The sequence below is a fragment of the Dama dama genome, chromosome 17, assembly GCF_033118175.1.
Source record: "Dama dama isolate Ldn47 chromosome 17, ASM3311817v1, whole genome shotgun sequence".
NCBI classification, from domain to species: Eukaryota; Metazoa; Chordata; class Mammalia; order Artiodactyla; family Cervidae; genus Dama; species Dama dama.
In genome coordinates this window covers 49433619-49451086 of record NC_083697.1, presented here as the reverse complement: position 1 = coordinate 49451086, position 17468 = coordinate 49433619, and the positions used below count along the sequence as shown (strand labels likewise).

General features: G+C 35.4%; 1 protein-coding gene across 1 annotated transcript in view; it reads left to right on the top strand.

Moving 5' to 3' along the window:
* Positions 1-12741, top strand: part of DHX15 (DEAH-box helicase 15) — a 53482-nt gene extending 40741 nt beyond the window's left edge. The window contains exons 7-14 of the mRNA XM_061164473.1: positions 1720-1806; positions 2809-2958; positions 3361-3469; positions 3978-4169; positions 7137-7259; positions 8701-8891; positions 10829-10998; positions 12174-12741. Coding sequence (XP_061020456.1) covers positions 1720-1806; positions 2809-2958; positions 3361-3469; positions 3978-4169; positions 7137-7259; positions 8701-8891; positions 10829-10998; positions 12174-12291 — 1140 coding nt within the window. The 3' untranslated portion in view covers positions 12292-12741. The remainder of the gene's footprint in view (positions 1-1719; positions 1807-2808; positions 2959-3360; positions 3470-3977; positions 4170-7136; positions 7260-8700; positions 8892-10828; positions 10999-12173) is intronic.
* Positions 12742-17468: the final 4727 nt, after the last annotated feature.

Sequence of the window (17468 nt, the reverse complement as noted above, 5' to 3'; positions counted from 1 at the left end):
TAAAAGAAAATTGAAGTTTGAGTGTGTTAAAACCTCCCCACTCTTACTTAGCTACTTAGATTTGATTCTTGGCTTTGATACCTCCCTTTCCACTGCAACACACTGACTTTGTAGAAGAATATTAAACTCTGGTTATACTTATTGAAGTTCACCTCCTGACCTTGTTTATGCTTGCTTCAGCTCTAACTGTTGAATGTTCAAGTCTTTGAAATGTTCTGGAAAATATATTTCATTAGCATCAGACCACTTACAGTTTACTGTTGATTTGCTAGTTAGTATTCTTTTAGCTGATCAGGGCAAAAAGGGAGCCTTTCGGTTTTAGACATGTAAATAATTGTATGATACCATCCTGTTAATGATGTTCTAGTAGCCTTTTAAACCTCCAAGATTACCTGGCAGTGTGAGTCCTTTCTTATATGTGCCTAAGAGCATTCTTATCCACATGCTCTTGTTTAAGCAGAACCTTCTATTGCTAATGCTCTTCACTTCTCCCTTGTGGGTGAAGTGAAGTGAAGTCGCTCAGTCGTGTCTGACTCTTTGTGACCCCTTGGATATAGCCCACCAGGCTCCTCCGCCCATGGGGTTTTCCAGGCAAGAATACTGGAGTGGGTTGCCATTTCCTTCTCCAGGAGATCTTCCCGACCCAGGGATTGAACCCGGGTCTCCCGCATTGTAGGCAGACACTTTACCATCTGAACCACCAGGGAAGATCCCACCTTATCTTCAACAGCTCTCCTAAATGCCATTTTCTGAGTAAGTTTTCCTTGTCTTTGCTTAGGAAATAAACCCTTTAAAAATCTTATGACATGTTATTTATGTCACTGTACTTCCATTCCACCTCTAATCTTTCTTTACAAATTCTAAAAGCTTTAAGAGCAGACTCTGATTCATTTTCTATGTCAATTGCTTGCATATTCAGGCATCTCCACCTTAATGGCACTAATCTTCCTCAAATCAGATGCTCTGAGAAAAATACTAATGAAGATCCAATTTTTCCATTGCTTAAAAAGAAAAATTATGTGACATGTCATTCACAGGTCCCTAATTTTCTAAAACATATTTAAAATACAGTAAAACACCCACATGAAAAAACAATCATGTTAGTATGTAAATGCTTTGAACCTTACTCACTTTCAATAAAAAGTTCAAATCATTCCTTGAGATTCCTTATATGCTGTGACACCCACTTTGAGATTTTCAGAACATCTATGATCAATTCTGATGATACACCAATTCTTACTGGATTCTAAGTTGAGATTGTCACCCCCACATGCCATTTCATTTAAAATATTTAGTTGACTATTGATGATATAGTTATCTTTTGTAAATGTTGCCTGAAAGTATTGAAACATGTACATGCTGTACAGTTTGAATATTAACCGAGGAGTGTTTTCTCAGGGAACTCTGTGAGATAAGCTTATTGCCTTACCAGTTATTTTCTTTTGATTTTGTTCTGCTATTTGAATAATTAAAACCTAATGTAGTCAGGTAATAACCTGAAGATTTTTTGTTGTAAAAGGAAGGTGCTATGATGAACTAAATCAAACTTTGAATTCTTAAATATTAATGTCTTTATATAGCATTGGTTATTAAAGATTAAACCTAATTCCTGCTTATTTACTGGTTTGTAATTGACTGTTTAGTATAAGTTAATGATTAATCTTATTTGAATTGTACTTGGCTTGTAGTTTAAGTTAAATACTGTTTGTATCTAAACAGGTAGTTGTGTCAACTAACATTGCAGAGACGTCTTTGACAATAGATGGTGTGGTGTTTGTAATTGATCCTGGATTTGCGAAACAAAAGGTACATATTTTAGTACTATAGTACTTTATAAATTAGTGTTAATTTAATAGTACTTATTTCTTACTTGTTTCATGCCTGAAGTTTACCTTTTAGAATTATTTTCCAGTTTGTGTTTCATTTTCAGAAGTCTGTGATTTGAGCCTTCGGTTCTAGCTGGTTTTCACATGCTAAGCCCATGTTTATAATCCTATGTTTTTGTTTTTGTTTTTGTTTTTTTCTTTTTTTTCTTTTCATTGGTTTCTTTGTGTCTGTGTGGTGATTGTGAATGTTTTATATGTGAATGTATATTCATGTAAGGAGTAGTAAAAAGTACAGGATTATCATCCTTACCTATTAGTTACTCAGTCAGCTAAATTAGTTTCTATTATGTGCCAGGCATAGTACTTGGGGGGAGAAAAAAGTATTATGTTAACCTCTAGTTCAACAGTACCGAGTACCCAAGCACTTGAGCCAAATTAAGGGATTACTCAGTTAATAAATAAAACTGTTTCTTACCTAAGATCTTTGATTGCACTTGATTATGTTTTATAATTGGGAGAATTTGTTGTACATAGTATTGACGTTTTTGTTGGAGAACAATTCTTTAAATTGGCAGCATATAACTCAGTCCTCTGGACTGAGTTCAAAATGTTTTTCTTGATATCCACACTGAATATTGGGTGTTGAAATTGACGAGTTTTTTTTTCAGGCAAAAACCTTCAGCACTATTCACCATATAAAAGTAAGGTAAAACTGAAAGTATTTTAAATAAGGAAGAGTAGAGCTATCTCTGTGTTAAGTGACTTTTCATGTTAGCTTGAGTCTCTCAGAATGCTGGAGTCAGAATACCTGAAAGAAAGTTAAGGAGTGATGAATTCTGTTTCTGTCCCAGCATGATTTATGCTGGTCATCAATACTACTTTGTTTATTTTGGGGTTAACTTTGGGCTTTGGATACTTTTGTTAGATCACAGCTTTGTGTTTAACTGGAGGATGAATTGTAATGTTATTTACGTTCCAATAGGTGTATAATCCTCGAATCAGAGTTGAGTCCCTGTTAGTGACAGCCATTAGTAAAGCTTCAGCTCAGCAAAGGGCTGGTCGAGCAGGACGAACCAGACCTGGAAAGTGCTTCCGACTTTATACAGAGAAAGCTTACAAAACAGAGATGCAGGTAAGGGTTTTACTGTGTCCTTACTCTGTTTTTGGAAGGTTAAGTTAAACTTGTTACCAGAGGGAAGTTACTTCACTTACTTTATCTTTTTTGGCACTATAAGCTGTTTAGGTTTTCCCTGTTTTCCCTGAAATTTATGGTGTAGTCTACCAATACAACCCTTTGTTACAGTTCTAAGTCGAATTGGGCAGCAGTGGTAACCTTTCGAACCCTATAAAGATAGCTTACAGGAAGTATCGGATTCCTTTTTAGTCCACAAATACTTTTCTCCTGTCTAAGTCAGTTGTTTAGAAGAAATGCCAAAGTAAACAGCTAAGGATGAGAACAGATATTTTTTTTTTTTTTCTGGAGCAAGAAGATTATGGGATATTTAACAAAACAAATGTTTTTGTATTTTTCTAGGATAATACTTATCCTGAGATTTTGCGTTCTAATTTAGGATCAGTTGTGTTACAGTTGAAGAAACTTGGTATTGATGATTTGGTGCATTTCGATTTTATGGATCCACCAGGTATAAATTCTCAAAGCATGTTTTATCAAACTTTTTAACCAAAATTGACTATCCTTTTCCTTCTATATATTAAATACATTTTACCTTTCCTTTGCAATACATCAAGAGAAATTTTGTGTGTTGGCATTAAATCTAAAAGAGTGGAAAGATAGCAGATTCTCTTTTTTTTCCATATCTTTCAGGATAACTACATTATTTTGGGAGTTATTGGCAGGGCATGAAAATGTGAAAAAGTTTCTCTTTTTTTTTGAGGGAAAATAATTTGATAAACACATTGTTAACAGTTAATGTACTTAAGAAGGTGACATTTAACTACTGTACAGGCAAGTTTTGCAGTTTTATATGATTCATAGTTTGCTATATCTCTGTAATTGAATTTGATGGCAGTTTGAGTTTTACATTCGGTCCACTGGAGAAAGAAAAACGAGATTGCCTCTAATAGTCTGTGCTTTGTCAAGTTTTTGCTTATTAAGGCAGCTTGTCTTAATAGATTGCCTTTTCCTCCTAGCTCCTGAAACTCTGATGAGAGCCCTAGAACTTTTGAATTATCTGGCTGCTTTAAATGATGATGGAGATCTGACTGAATTGGGATCCATGATGGCCGAGTTTCCTCTAGATCCACAGCTCGCTAAAATGGTTATTGCAAGTTGTGACTACAACTGTTCTAATGAGGTCCTATCTATTACTGCTATGTTGTCAGGTAATAGAGGGAAAGGAACTAAAAAAAGCCCAGCTCTTCAAAGTTTGGGTGGACTTCACTTTTGGGTTTGTTTTTTAATACTTAGTATGATAGTGAATTTTACAGATGTTTTTAAGGGACTCATTTTGTTTGCTAAATATCTTGAAAAATAGCTTCATAATAATATAGTGTTTACAAAAGTAAAGTAAAGCATTGTACACAAAATGTAGTAAAAAAAACATTGGCTCAGATTAAAATATCAGTAAGAAAAGAATAGGTCCAGGACTTCCTGGTGGTCCAGTAGTTAAGAATCTGTGCTTCCACTGCAGGGGGTGTGGGTTCCATCCCGCAAACCTCACATTATAGCCAAAAAATTAAGTCTGAAGATACTATAACAGAGTTCTTTGGTAGGTCCGTCAGTTTTGCAGTTTATTGCTGAAAGCTCAGGAAGAACTTTGTTCTAGTAGCTGGCACTATTTAAGTGAGCCTAAGACAAACCAAGCTATCATTTAAAAAGTAAGCTTTTTCTTCATTTATAAATTGTATTGCAGTGGCAGTCAAATAATTATTTTAAACTTAGTATCAAATAAATAGAAGTAGTAATGTATAATTTTAGGTTTAAAATCTAATCTGGTGGTAATTCTTTTACAGTGGCAGGAAAACACTTGATAAAAGAAATATGTTTAATAGGTAAAACTGCTTAATTTTAAAAGTTGGAAGGAACATTGAGCTGAACAAATACTACTGTTTTTTTATTAATAGCTGTAACACTTAATTCACAAATAGTAACTTTGAATTTAAATTTTCCAAAACAGAGAAATATTATTAGCATAGAGATGTACACTGATTCTTACAGCTAAAAACAGAAAGCGTGTTAAGTTTTTACTGACTGTCAAAGTACTCTATAATACTAATTTCAGTACTGGGGAAGATTGATTTCCAGTCGTAGAGTGGTTTATTGGTCTTATTTATAATTAAATACCTCAAATAATTCAAACTCTTACATGAAATTAAAGGAAGAAATTTTTTAAATTTCTAAATATAAAATTTTTGGCTTAGTTTAGATGTATGTTTTAATGATGTGAATTTTTAATTTAAGAATAGCGAAAATGTTTTTTTTTTTTTTTGCAGTTATGATTGATCAGACTCAGAGCAGATGGGCAGGGCAGTACTGAATCATTTTAATGAAATTGTAGTTTCTTGCGGAGGTGGTGGTAGGTTGTTGTCTGCCTTTTGTCATATATGTGATTTTTGTTAGATTCTCCTGGTTGTAGTTAACCCAACATTTTAGCTTTAGAGAGTGTGGGGTAAGAGTTAACAGATTGTGTTTGTTACCTACCTAGTTTTTATTTTTCTAGGTTCTCTTTTATCGGGCATACTATAGGGTTAGCATTGTTCAAGTTTAGAAAACTAGCTAGCCCTTTAAAAAATTGGTCATTATAATGCAGTTGAGATCTCCCATCTACATCTCTTACTTACAGTGGTTCTGCAAAGCATAGGGATAACTAGTAGTCTTTAGCACATCAGGAGAGTGAACATTTATGTGCATTAGTTATTAAGCAAGGCATTTGTGGGGGGGTGTTAAAGGGTTAAGAAGTCATGCAACTAAAACAATTTGCTTAGTTTGTAATGCTTTGTTTACCATTTAGGGAGTTTCTGGAGTTTGGGGGTCCTGATACATATAGTAAAAAATCAGGGGCCTTATTGAGTGCTTCTTAAACCCAATCATTTAACTGGTAGCTAGTTCACATTAACGTTTACAGCTATGAGAGATTTCTGTATTTATATCTGTTACCTTGCTTCAGTTACGTTAAGCAAGACTTAATATTTACTGTGATCATGTGTCATTGTTTCTATTTGGCTTCTTTGGAATCATTTTAAAGGGGAAACTGTATGGATGGCAAAGAGTAATTTGATACTGTATTTGATCTTGTTGATTATTCCTATTATCTTCTATCTGAACTGATGATTTATAATTTTTTTTATTGACAAAGTTTTAAGAGCTTTAAAAATGTGTTGACAAAGTCCCAAGCTGTTAAGTATTTTTATTTTCATACTGCTTTTATAACTATGGAATTGCTAAAGTGAATTAAGGAAAGTTGTATTTCAAAAAATGTAGAACACACTTTGTAACAACTTCAAGTTTTATGTGATTTAATATTGAGGCTCTAAAAAATATTGTAGTTCATTTTGATGACCCTGACATAATGACTGTTTCAGACTAATTGTCAACGTTTAAAATATTGGATTCTGCTTTTATATGAGGACTTCGAGTCAAATAACAATTTTTAAAAAAGAACTTGGGACTTTATTTGGTAATCTTTTTCTTAAAATGCTGGAAAACTAGGCTGAATATTCCTAGCCTTTTTGAATTTTCTTAATTCAAAGGCGGTTTAACCTTCCACCACTACTGCTATCATCAAAACCCAAGATTTCATGATATTTTTTATGTTACATATGCTTCTGCTCACCAGTGCTAATAGTGATACCCACCAGTTGGTAATAGCCACAGCACTAGGGAAGAATTACGATAGAAATGTGGCCATAGACTGGTTGGAAAGTTGTTTTTAGTCCTGCAGTGGGGAATTCAGCGGATTGAATGGATGACCTTTTGAAAAATTTTGTTTAGCTAAAAGGCTATTGACACCATAATTCTGGTTATTGGTAGAGCTATCGGCACTGGTTTTTTCAATAAGTTGAGCTTTTAGTATCTTGATGGCCTTCAGAATAGCTGTTTTTGATGCCTACTTTTAGATTTAGTTAAAAATAATCAGGTACTCTGTAGCTTTGAAACCCTCTTGTCTTACAGATGTGGTTAGGTGTTGATGTACCAAATCAAGGTAGTAAACAGTCCAAGATGCAGTTGGAGGCCATCCTGCCCTGCCCTATGCTCTGTGAACTGACCTAGCTAGGCCTTGTTCCTCTGTCTGTGAATGCGTGACTCATCGATATGGGCGTTTGTGTTGGGCCCATACCAACCTTGTTTAGTCCCACAGTGTTTTGTTCGTCCCACGGAGGCCAAGAAAGCTGCAGATGAGGCCAAGATGAGATTTGCCCACATAGATGGAGATCATCTGACACTGCTGAATGTCTACCATGCTTTTAAACAAAGTAAGTATAAATTAGATTGAAGGCACTCTTTTGTCTAAACGTCACTTGCAGCATATAAGGTATTTCTTCATCTCACTTTCATTTATTATCTGTGACAACTTTACATTAGAAACCCAGAGGTACTTGAGAAAAAACTCCTGACTAGCATTTAAAATAAAAATTGCCCATCTTTTCCAAAGTTGTTTTTTTTTATAATCAGGAGGAAAGCACTAGAAAGCTGGAAATACAGAGCAGTAAAAATGAAATGCTGGTATAAAATTTACCACAAACATACAGATTTTGATTTTTTTTTTTTTAAACTTTGCCTTTTGTGTGAATAGTTTTGTATTACTTACATAATTATTACTGTCTAATATTTTTCCTAGTAAATAGCTCTTATGTAAAATTACTTTTACTAACGAAATAGGAAAATAGGCTACAAATGTGAATGACCAGGTTGTAAGTGGTTCATAAACTCGAGTGGGGGTTCATAAACTCGAGTGGGGGGCTCTTCAGCATTACTTGCAGTTCAGTAAATGTGCATTATTGAGAGGTACCATTTCCTCACCTATAAAATTGGCAAAGGCTGAAGAAAAACAGTCAGAGCTGTGTAGGAGTGGGTCTCGTGCAGTGCAGCAGTCTTAACACCAGAGGTGGGAATAGAAATACATGTTATCTTTATGAAAAGCAGTAGATGTGATGCTACCAAGAACCTTAACAAGTTCATACCCTTTGACCTATAGATAATCTGTGAAATTTTATTTTAGTATTTTTTGGACAGAGATATGATTCAAGTTTTTTATCTCACAGTTTTTTATGATAGTAAAGAAAAATGAAAAATACCTCAAATACCCACCAAAAGAAAGATGGCTCAATGTGATGCTTTCGCTCGCTACATGATGAAATATTCTTCTAGCTTTATATCATATTTTCAAAGAATATTTAGCAACATGAAAAAACATTTTCCAAGTTATTTGAAAACAAGGAAACAGTGATAATGAGGAATACACTATTTATAAAAATTAAATGAGAGGAAAATATGACAATAGTCTCTTGAGGTTCATTTTTATAACTTTGAAGTTGTATTTGATAGTCTTAATCTAAGCCTGTTTTTCTTTGAAAATGAGAAAGACATGGCATTTTTCCAGATTCTCTCAATCCACCCCTGTAAGACTATCCATTGAAAACAGCCAGGTAGATTTTCATGGGTAAAATAACTTAAAAATAGTTTTTCCAAAATCATTGTTTTGTCATTCAGTAGCCAAAAACCTTAGTGCTGTTTTTAATTTTGAACTTGACTCCACAGGTTGATTAAGACTGTGATTAATTTTTTAAAATGAAGTGGTTTAGTTCCCTTTTTGGTTTTACTTGATACTTACACTGACTTTATTTTTTAATTAGATAATACACCTATATGGATGATTCATGTCCCCTCTTATTTTCCCTCTTTCCAACTTTGTAGATCATGAGTCGGTTCAGTGGTGTTATGACAACTTCATTAACTACAGGTCCCTGATGTCAGCAGATAATGTACGCCAGCAGCTATCAAGAATTATGGACAGATTTAATTTGCCTCGTCGAAGTACTGACTTTACAAGCAGGGACTATTATATTAATATAAGAAAAGCTTTGGTTACTGGGTATTTTATGCAGGTATGTGGATAGTACAGGAGTACATGATTAAATGCTTACTTAATATTTGTTTTCTATAAGCAGTGCTTGGAATCCACTTAAACACAAAATTCAGTTAAAGAATGCCTATAAATAATCTTTAATTATATGTCCAGATTCTTGAATGAACTAATATACTGAGAAGTTTTTACATGTCTGTTTACCAAATGGCATAGTTAGGGATCCAGTTATGTAGAAATAATTTTACAAGCACTTTTTAAATAATGGAGTCCTTTTATACTAAATAGATATATTGACTATTTTCAGGTGAGTTTTATTAGTTATTTCTTCAATGCAAATTTTGACTTTGGATAAATGTATCAAAGACTTTCTTTGAATCTTGATCTTAATTGGAGATGTATAATTGCACTGGAATGCTGAAAGGAAACAGTTTCCTGGATGGATCCAGAAGTACAATTCACTTTCCTCTCTTTGTGGAAACTAATCACCCTAAAATTCAAATAAGCAACTGTTCTATGCACAATCCTGTAGCGCGATCTTTGGTGTTTATAAGACACTTGGGTGCTGGGAGAGTCAGATATGGAATAATGATTTAAGATGAAAAGTAATTTTAAAATATTTCTTTTGGTGTTAAGTGTTTTATATTGGAGTCTGAAGTTACAACTTGTCAGGTAATTCTTACAGTTTAAGGGACATGAAACCAATTATGTTTTTCAAAATGAAAGTGTTTCTGGTGAAAAAATGAAAACACATCAGTCCCTTATTTGAGATGAGGTTGATTTTAGTTATCTTTTAAATATCCCACTTGTTCTTTGATTCTTTCCTTTGGCTATGTATAAAAAGTAAGGTATGGCCTGCCTTAAGGCCAAATGAGCCAAATACATAGAGTGGCCATTAAGTGCCTGGAGGCAGAATGAAAGGAGATCAATGCCTTGTCTGTGTTTGAGATCAGAATAACCGAATGTTTATTGTGGCATCTTATTCTGAAGTTTCAGTGCTTATCAGAGTTAGGATTTTCACTCCTAAATCTATTACTGAAGCATTTTGGATTTCTGATTGTCTCTTAAAACTAAAATCCATTAGAAATGGGACTTTCAGTGTAGTGCCTGGCAACTAGTAGGTGCTTAGTAAATATTTATTGAGTAAAATCGAGTTTATTTTCTATTTTATGTTAATAATGATGAATTGCTCATTTCTGCTTTTCATACATGCTCTTTGTTACTAGAGTTCTAGAATTGAAAAGAGCATGTTGTCATCTGCTTTGATATTGTTAACTATTAGATGTCGTCAATCCAATTGACATATTTGATTATATATAGAAATGTAGGCCAAGAAACACATGCATCTCCTCTCTCGTCTCCCCACCCCCCACCCCCCAATTCCTTTTCTTATTACAGCTCTCATTGTGGGTTACTTTTGCTCTATTTTTCTATCTTAAACATGAATTTTCATCTTTTAGTAATTGTTCATCTACTACATAATTCCCACCTGGTATTAAAGAACCAGTCTCAGGCAGAAAGACCAAGTAGTATATATTAGGCTTTGTGGGCTCATTAGGTCCCTTATTGAAACAGTTCGGCTCTGCCTCCCCTTGGGCAAAAGCAACTTTGGACAAATGGGCATGCTATGTTCCAAAAAGCTTTACTTACCATTTTGAATCTCATGTGATTTCCACTCCAGTATCACCAAGTGTTTCTCTTGATATTTTTCCCCAGCCATTTAAAGGTGTATAAACTGTTCTTGGCTAAGACCCCTTAAAGATGTAGGCAGTGAGTTGGATTTACCCTGCTGTAGTTTGCTGATTGCTGCTTTTATTGGGCAGTGGTAAATAAGTCTAGCCATCAGATTAAAAGCAATAGGTGAGACTTGCCTTTCCCTGATTATATAGGTAGCTTTACATCACTTTTGTAACTAGCACGTCAGAAGCATTGTATTAATTTACTGGGTTTCGGTTTCAGGTGGCACATTTAGAACGAACAGGGCATTACTTAACTGTGAAAGATAACCAGGTGGTTCAGTTGCATCCCTCCACTGTTCTTGACCACAAGCCTGAATGGGTGCTTTATAATGAGTTTGTTCTTACAACAAAGAACTACATCCGGACGTGTACAGATATCAAGCCCGAATGGTAAGCTCAGTGTCTTTCATTCTAAAAGTTTTCTTTACCATTTTGCTCAGAATGGAATCTTAAAAGAGTCTTGTCTTGTTCTTCCTTTCACTCTGGGGAACTCGGGTATTCCCCAGCTAGGGTGTATACTCCTGTGTATAGACTTGGGGCACAAAATGGTGTGGTTATCTCTTAAGAATAATTCCTTTGTGAAGAGGGTGGTAGAATTGTTAGTATGGGCAGGGGAAATTTGGAGACAAAATTATACTTGACTAACATGAAGCCATTCTCTTGCTGTTATGATTAACTTGGTCTCCGGGTTAGTCTTTGTATTTCAGCTCTCAGTTATTGTTTATTTATATGTTGGTGCTTTAAGAGCAAAGCAAGCATTAAAAACTGCACCTCTTTTTGTACCATTGCATATTTGATGCACAAAATGTGATCAGAACTGACTGCCTTTAAGCAGAATTACCCACCCACTGCAGTCCTTTTGTGACTTTTTTTTTCAGGGGCCAGAATCTATTCTGTAACTTAAGATAGGAAATGTCAGCCAGAATGGTGGGACTGAAAGCACTTACTTTAGTTGATGTCACTTGCTGTATATTTTGAGGCTTCTTTCCTCCACATCAGTGACTTTTGACACTTAAATTGTGTAGGACATTACCATTTTATCTTAAATGCTTTGTTGAGAAAAAAAATTGTATGGCTAAATGTTTAAAAAGATTCAGTCAGATGTATTCTTTGGGGTATAGAGTTACATTTATGGTTATTGAAACTTGGAAAATGAGAAGATCCAGTCATTTGAATATCAGGGTGTTTCTTGTATGGAACTTGTAATATTGTAACTTTAGAGAGATAGATCAAAATAGTGCTCCAGAGTGAAGAATACTTCTGACCTTATGTTAATGTCTGTGTAAAAGAAAGGAGTATTTTTTTTTTTTTTACAAGAATTTATCTTGAGTGGTTTTTTGTTTTGTTTTTTAAGTTTATGAAAAGTCCACCATCAGAAAATGTGCAGCTTACTAAGACGCGCACATTTCTAAAAGTGGTGTTTATAAGGATTAGGCATTTGTAATTTTAACATTGGCTTGGATTTATAGGTTTGCATTTATCAGTGTATTAATGAATAATGCCTATCCTATCAACATCTCCAGTACTCTAATTGTTAATTTGGTGATTTTTCCCCTCCTGGACAGGTTGGTGAAAATTGCCCCTCAATATTATGACATGAGCAATTTCCCACAGTGTGAAGCAAAGAGACAGTTGGACCGCATCATTGCCAAACTGCAATCCAAGGAATATTCACAGTACTGAAATTCAATGCTTAGAACTGAAGTTATTCAGAGGACAGCTTTAAAAGATGAACGAACTGAAAAGTTCAAGTTGTGCTCTTCATGTTGGTTCAATAATGGCCTTTATTTGAAAGCTTTTTAATTTTTCTTTACAGTAAATATTCCATTCTGATTTCATAAATTAAACATTTATGCCTCCCTTTTGTGTTGACACTGTAGCTCATACTGGAAAAGTCGATCAATGTTTTGCAGTTTATTGAAAGTAGTTCTATATATAACAATGTTATAAGCATTTCTTTAGAAATGGTTGAAAATGCTTCTAAAATGTGATTATCGACCATGGTATGCATGATCGTTGTAATTGTTGACATTCCTTTTAGAAGTTGTGAAATGTTACAACTTGTGCTTATGTAGACACAATCTTCTGTCTCGGTACAGAGGCACTGACTTCAATAAAGTCTATTTATACTAATTTCGGCCACAGCACTTTAATATTTTTGTTCTAGTCTCTTTGAGTATGGCTTCTTTTCTTCCCAAGTGTGGGGTTTTTTTTTTGTTTCCTTAAACTGTAAGTGTACTGTGATTCCATATTCAGCATCTTTCCACAGGGACTGCTCTTTAACATAGTCATTAAAGCAGTATGTTTTAAAGAACATACCGTAGCACTTTGTTAGGTTAGTTAGGATCTGATCTAATGGGATAAAGTTATGTTTTTAACTCAGAATTGGATCCCCAAAGACAGAATAATGATAGTTTTCATCATAAAGTTCATTCTATAAGACTGATTATTTATTTCGTTACAAAATTTTTAGCAGATCTTTTTGTTTTACTTAGATATTCTCTGCAGTCTAGTCACTGAAACAAATGTTTGTGTTAAATAGACAATAGGAAGTGATATTGTAGATCTTGGTCAGTTTATTGAATTCTTAATGTTGGATGTTTTGTGCAGTGTACAAAGTCAGTATAGTGTGTTAAGATGTGAGTTTCCTTCCCTGTGACAGGCATAGATGTGTTAAAAAAAACTATTTTATCCACAAATGATCCATGAGAGGGTAGGTGTGACCCATCTTTAGGGTCAGGTGTATTCTTCAGGGTGAGTCCTATCAAAGTGTCCCTAGTATCAGTTCCTTATACTTAAAGCATGCGTACTGTACTCATTAATGCCCGGACTCACCTCTGCTACCTATCCCACTCATTAAAAATATTAAATATGAAAGTAAATTATAAGTGTACATAGTTGGAATTTAAATACTACTTGAGGGAGTTAACTGGGAAAGTTAAGAATTTTTCGCACTACTGGGATGCTTCTATTAAGTGCCTCGTTTTGCTCCTATGGAGTAATTTATGAGCTGAAATAATAATTTAGGTTTTATTTAAATCAGTTACAAATTTATCCTGGGTTTAACTGTTGGCAACATTATATGCCTATGTTGTCTGTTAATCAAATTACACCACAGTATACAGTTGGTAAATCAGTTGCATATCTTTATAAATCTATCTGATTTTATAATAAATAGCTTTCTAGTGTATGTATCGTTTAACCTTGTGCTTTTTAAAATCTGGAGTTTGACCATTATGTTTTCTTACAGAGACAAGTTACAGAGCAGTGTGTAGAACAGTGTTGGTTATTTATTTGGCAGAGTTTCTAGGAATGGTTTGTATTCTCTGTATCTGATAAGTGGTGAATATGTGTTGGTAGTGGCTACATGGAATCCTTAGAGCAAACTGAGTTTTTATTCCCTATTATCATGCCTACCAAAATATTAAAGTCCCCCCCATAATATTCAGAAAAAAATTGTTTTAAGATTTCTTGAGAGATCTCCTTCTCTCTCAAAATAGTAAAATAGAACTTTTTTTGTTGTGAATATAGTTCTCAGTATCTGTTAGGGATTGGTTCTAGGGCCCCTTGTGGATACCAAAATCCATGGTTGCTCAAGTCCCTTGTATTAAATGGCATGATGCAGTTGGCCCTCTGTTAACCCAGGTCCCACCTCCCTGGATTCAACCAACAGTGGATACAGACTGCAGTATAAGGAAGGACGACCAGCAGCAAATGGAGCCTTTGCTTGTAAATGGTGAGGGAGTTATGACAACCTGGGTATAGGACAGGATAAAATAAATATACTCTTGTAATCAATCCATTTAGCTAGAATCCCCCAAAATAAAAGCTATATGACTTAGTCCTAGGATTTTTAGGTTTGTAAGGTCCCTGCAAACAATTGCGCTTCTGTTCTCAATGATTTTAACGGCCATCCCTTCTGCTCAGATACTTTAGAGACACCATTACTTTAGAAGACATCTTAATAGTTCTGTTAGAAATGCTGAGCTGAATACTGTTTCTCTGTAACTGCTGCTGCTGCTGCTAAGTCGCTTCAGTAGTGAATGACTCTGTGTGACCTCATAGACAGCAGCCCGCCAGGCTCCCCCGTCCCTGGGATTCTCCTGGCAGGAACACTGGAGTGGGTTGCCATGTCCTTCTCCAATGCATGAAAGTGAAAAGTGAAAGTGAAGTTGCTCAGTCGTGTCTGACTCTTAGCGACCCCGTGGACTGCAGCCTCCCAGGCTCCTCCGTCCATGGGATTTTCCAGGCAAGAGTACTGGAATGGGTTGCCATAGCCTTCTCCAATTCTCTGTAACTAATTGTTTTTAATTCTTACCAGTGAGTAAAGTTAAATATGTCTGGCTGTTCTGCATGATGCCATTTAGTTATTTGAGTTAACTGTCATCTTTATTGTTTAGGCTGAATAGCCTGTTTCCCCTCAGCCTTCTTCTTTGACCAGCTTTGAACATTCCTGCTTAACTTCTGCTAGGTGTTTTCTGGATTATAGTCAATACTATGGTCTAAACTGCGCAGAGTGTAATGGGACCTGTATTTTCCAGGGGACCAGACATGCCATTTCTTCTGTTAATGCAACTCAAGATTGTTATCCTTTCATGCAACCATAACCTTCTAACTTCTGTGAATCTCACTATAAATTTACAGTGTCTAGTTATTACATGATAGTTTTGGATGTGGCTCAGGGCTCAAAATAATATTTGGAGACCTCACCCCACATTAAATGCATTTGTAGCCCATTAAATAACCTTTTAAAGTTAGACATTTTAAAAATTGCTTCTTAAATACTGCTATCAGTCATATGCTAAATTTAACCCAAATCTGGGAGTTACTTGTATTTGGCAAGTTTCTTGCATTCTTTTAATGTGTGGGCCTATTTTATTCTGTTTGGAAAGATGCTGGGTTTTTGTTTTTGTTTTTTTTTTTGTGGAGTCTTCATTTATAATTAAAAATAGACTGTAGTAAGTGGAACCAGATTGAGAATTCATGATAAAAATGGGAAAACTACATTTATAACTTTTTTTAAAACATTTCTCTGTAATAGACATTTTCATGGTATTCCTTCAGAGAATTTCTTTATTAATTGCTTAGTAATACTGATATGTTCATTTTATTAAGTACCAACTCTGGAAGGCATTGTGTGAGTCTATAAAAATAGATTGGTAGTTCAGAGGTTGTCTCGAATTATGGTTTGGTTGGAGTTTTAAAAATGTGTTCAAAGATCTATAATATAAAGCCAAGGGATAATGAATAAGGTAAAGATGAAAGAGCTAATAGGTATCAGAAAGGAAACATGGCTTAAGGATTAGTCGAGTATTGAGGAAAGAGAGGTAAATAAGCAGCCCAGTAAGTTAAATGGGTAAGTGTGAGTCACTGGAAGTGGTGAAGGTCTGGGATAAATAAGCTCACATCCCTGGCTCTGTCTTGCGACAGTGCCTAATGGTATTTTAAACCAAGCTGGAAACTCAAATTTATATGCTAAATCTCCCTTTTAGAAGTTTTAGATCTTTTTATTTTCTTCACTCAAAGCTGGATTCTAGGCGGCCATTCACAACTTTGGGGTTAATAATAATAATTTTGTGGTGGACATTTCGATGTGTATCATCAAACAAAATACTAGGATTTCAACAGGCACTGAGTATTTCGTAGAAAAATTTACATACAGTAAATTATCTTTTTTAGGTGTAGTTTGATAAAGCTTAACAACTCTATACAGTTGTATAACCATCACCACAGTCAATACTCAACATTTTGGTCACTCCCAAAGTGTTCCTCTCTCCCTTTGTTCATTAATCCCCTTACTCAGTTCCCCAAGAGTTTTGCAAACCAACAAACTTTGTCCTTTTAGTTTATTAGCCTTTTCCAGAAGGTCATAAACTGGTTGCTATGTTGGAGCCTGGCAGGCTACAGTCCATGGGGTCACAGAGTTGTATACAACATAAACACTTTCTTTCATTGGGCATAATGCTCTCAAGGTTCATCCATGTTGCGTATATTAGTATATTCAGTAGTCCATTATGTATATATCATATTTGTTTATGCATTCACCTGTTGCTGGAATGTTGGGTTATTTCCAGCCTTTGTATTATGGGTAAAGCTATTTGCATATAGGTGTTTGTATGGCTATGTGTGTGTGTGCTGAGTTGATTCAGGCGTGTCCAACTCTTTGCGACCCCATGAACTGTAGCCCACCAGGCTCCTCTGTCCATGCAGATTGTCCAGGCAAGAATACTGGAGTGGGTTACCATGCCCTCCTTCAGGGGATCTTCGCAACCCAGGGATCAAACCCATGTCTCTTAGGTCTCCTGCATTGGCAGGTGGGTTCTTTACCACTAGCGCCACCAGGGAATGTTTTACCTAGGAGACGTTGCTAGGTTGTATGGTAAGTGCATGGTTAATTTTATGAGAAACTGCTAAGCAGTTTTTCGAAGTGCTTATGCTATTTTGCTATCCTACCATCAATGTGTTGCTCTGCAATCTTGTGTTTTGTAATTACCCATTTTTATTTTAAATTTTAGCCATTTATGTAACCCCTCTTTGTGGTTTCCATTTGCATTCCATTAGCAACCAATTTTTAGAGAAGTTGAGTATCTTTCTACATGCCCGTTTGCCATTCATGGGTCTTCCCAGGTCGTACAGTGGTAAAGACCCACCTGTCAGTACAGGAGACAAATGCAGTCCTTGGGTCGAGACTATCCTCTGGTAAGAATGATAAGTAGTGTTCTTGCCTGGAACACGGACATGGACAGAGGAGCGTGGTGGGCTACAGTCTGGGGGTCTCAGCGTCAGGTGCAACTGAGCACAGACATGTTGGCCTTTCATATCTCTGGTGAAGTGAGTGGTTACATCATTAGTTCTTTTTA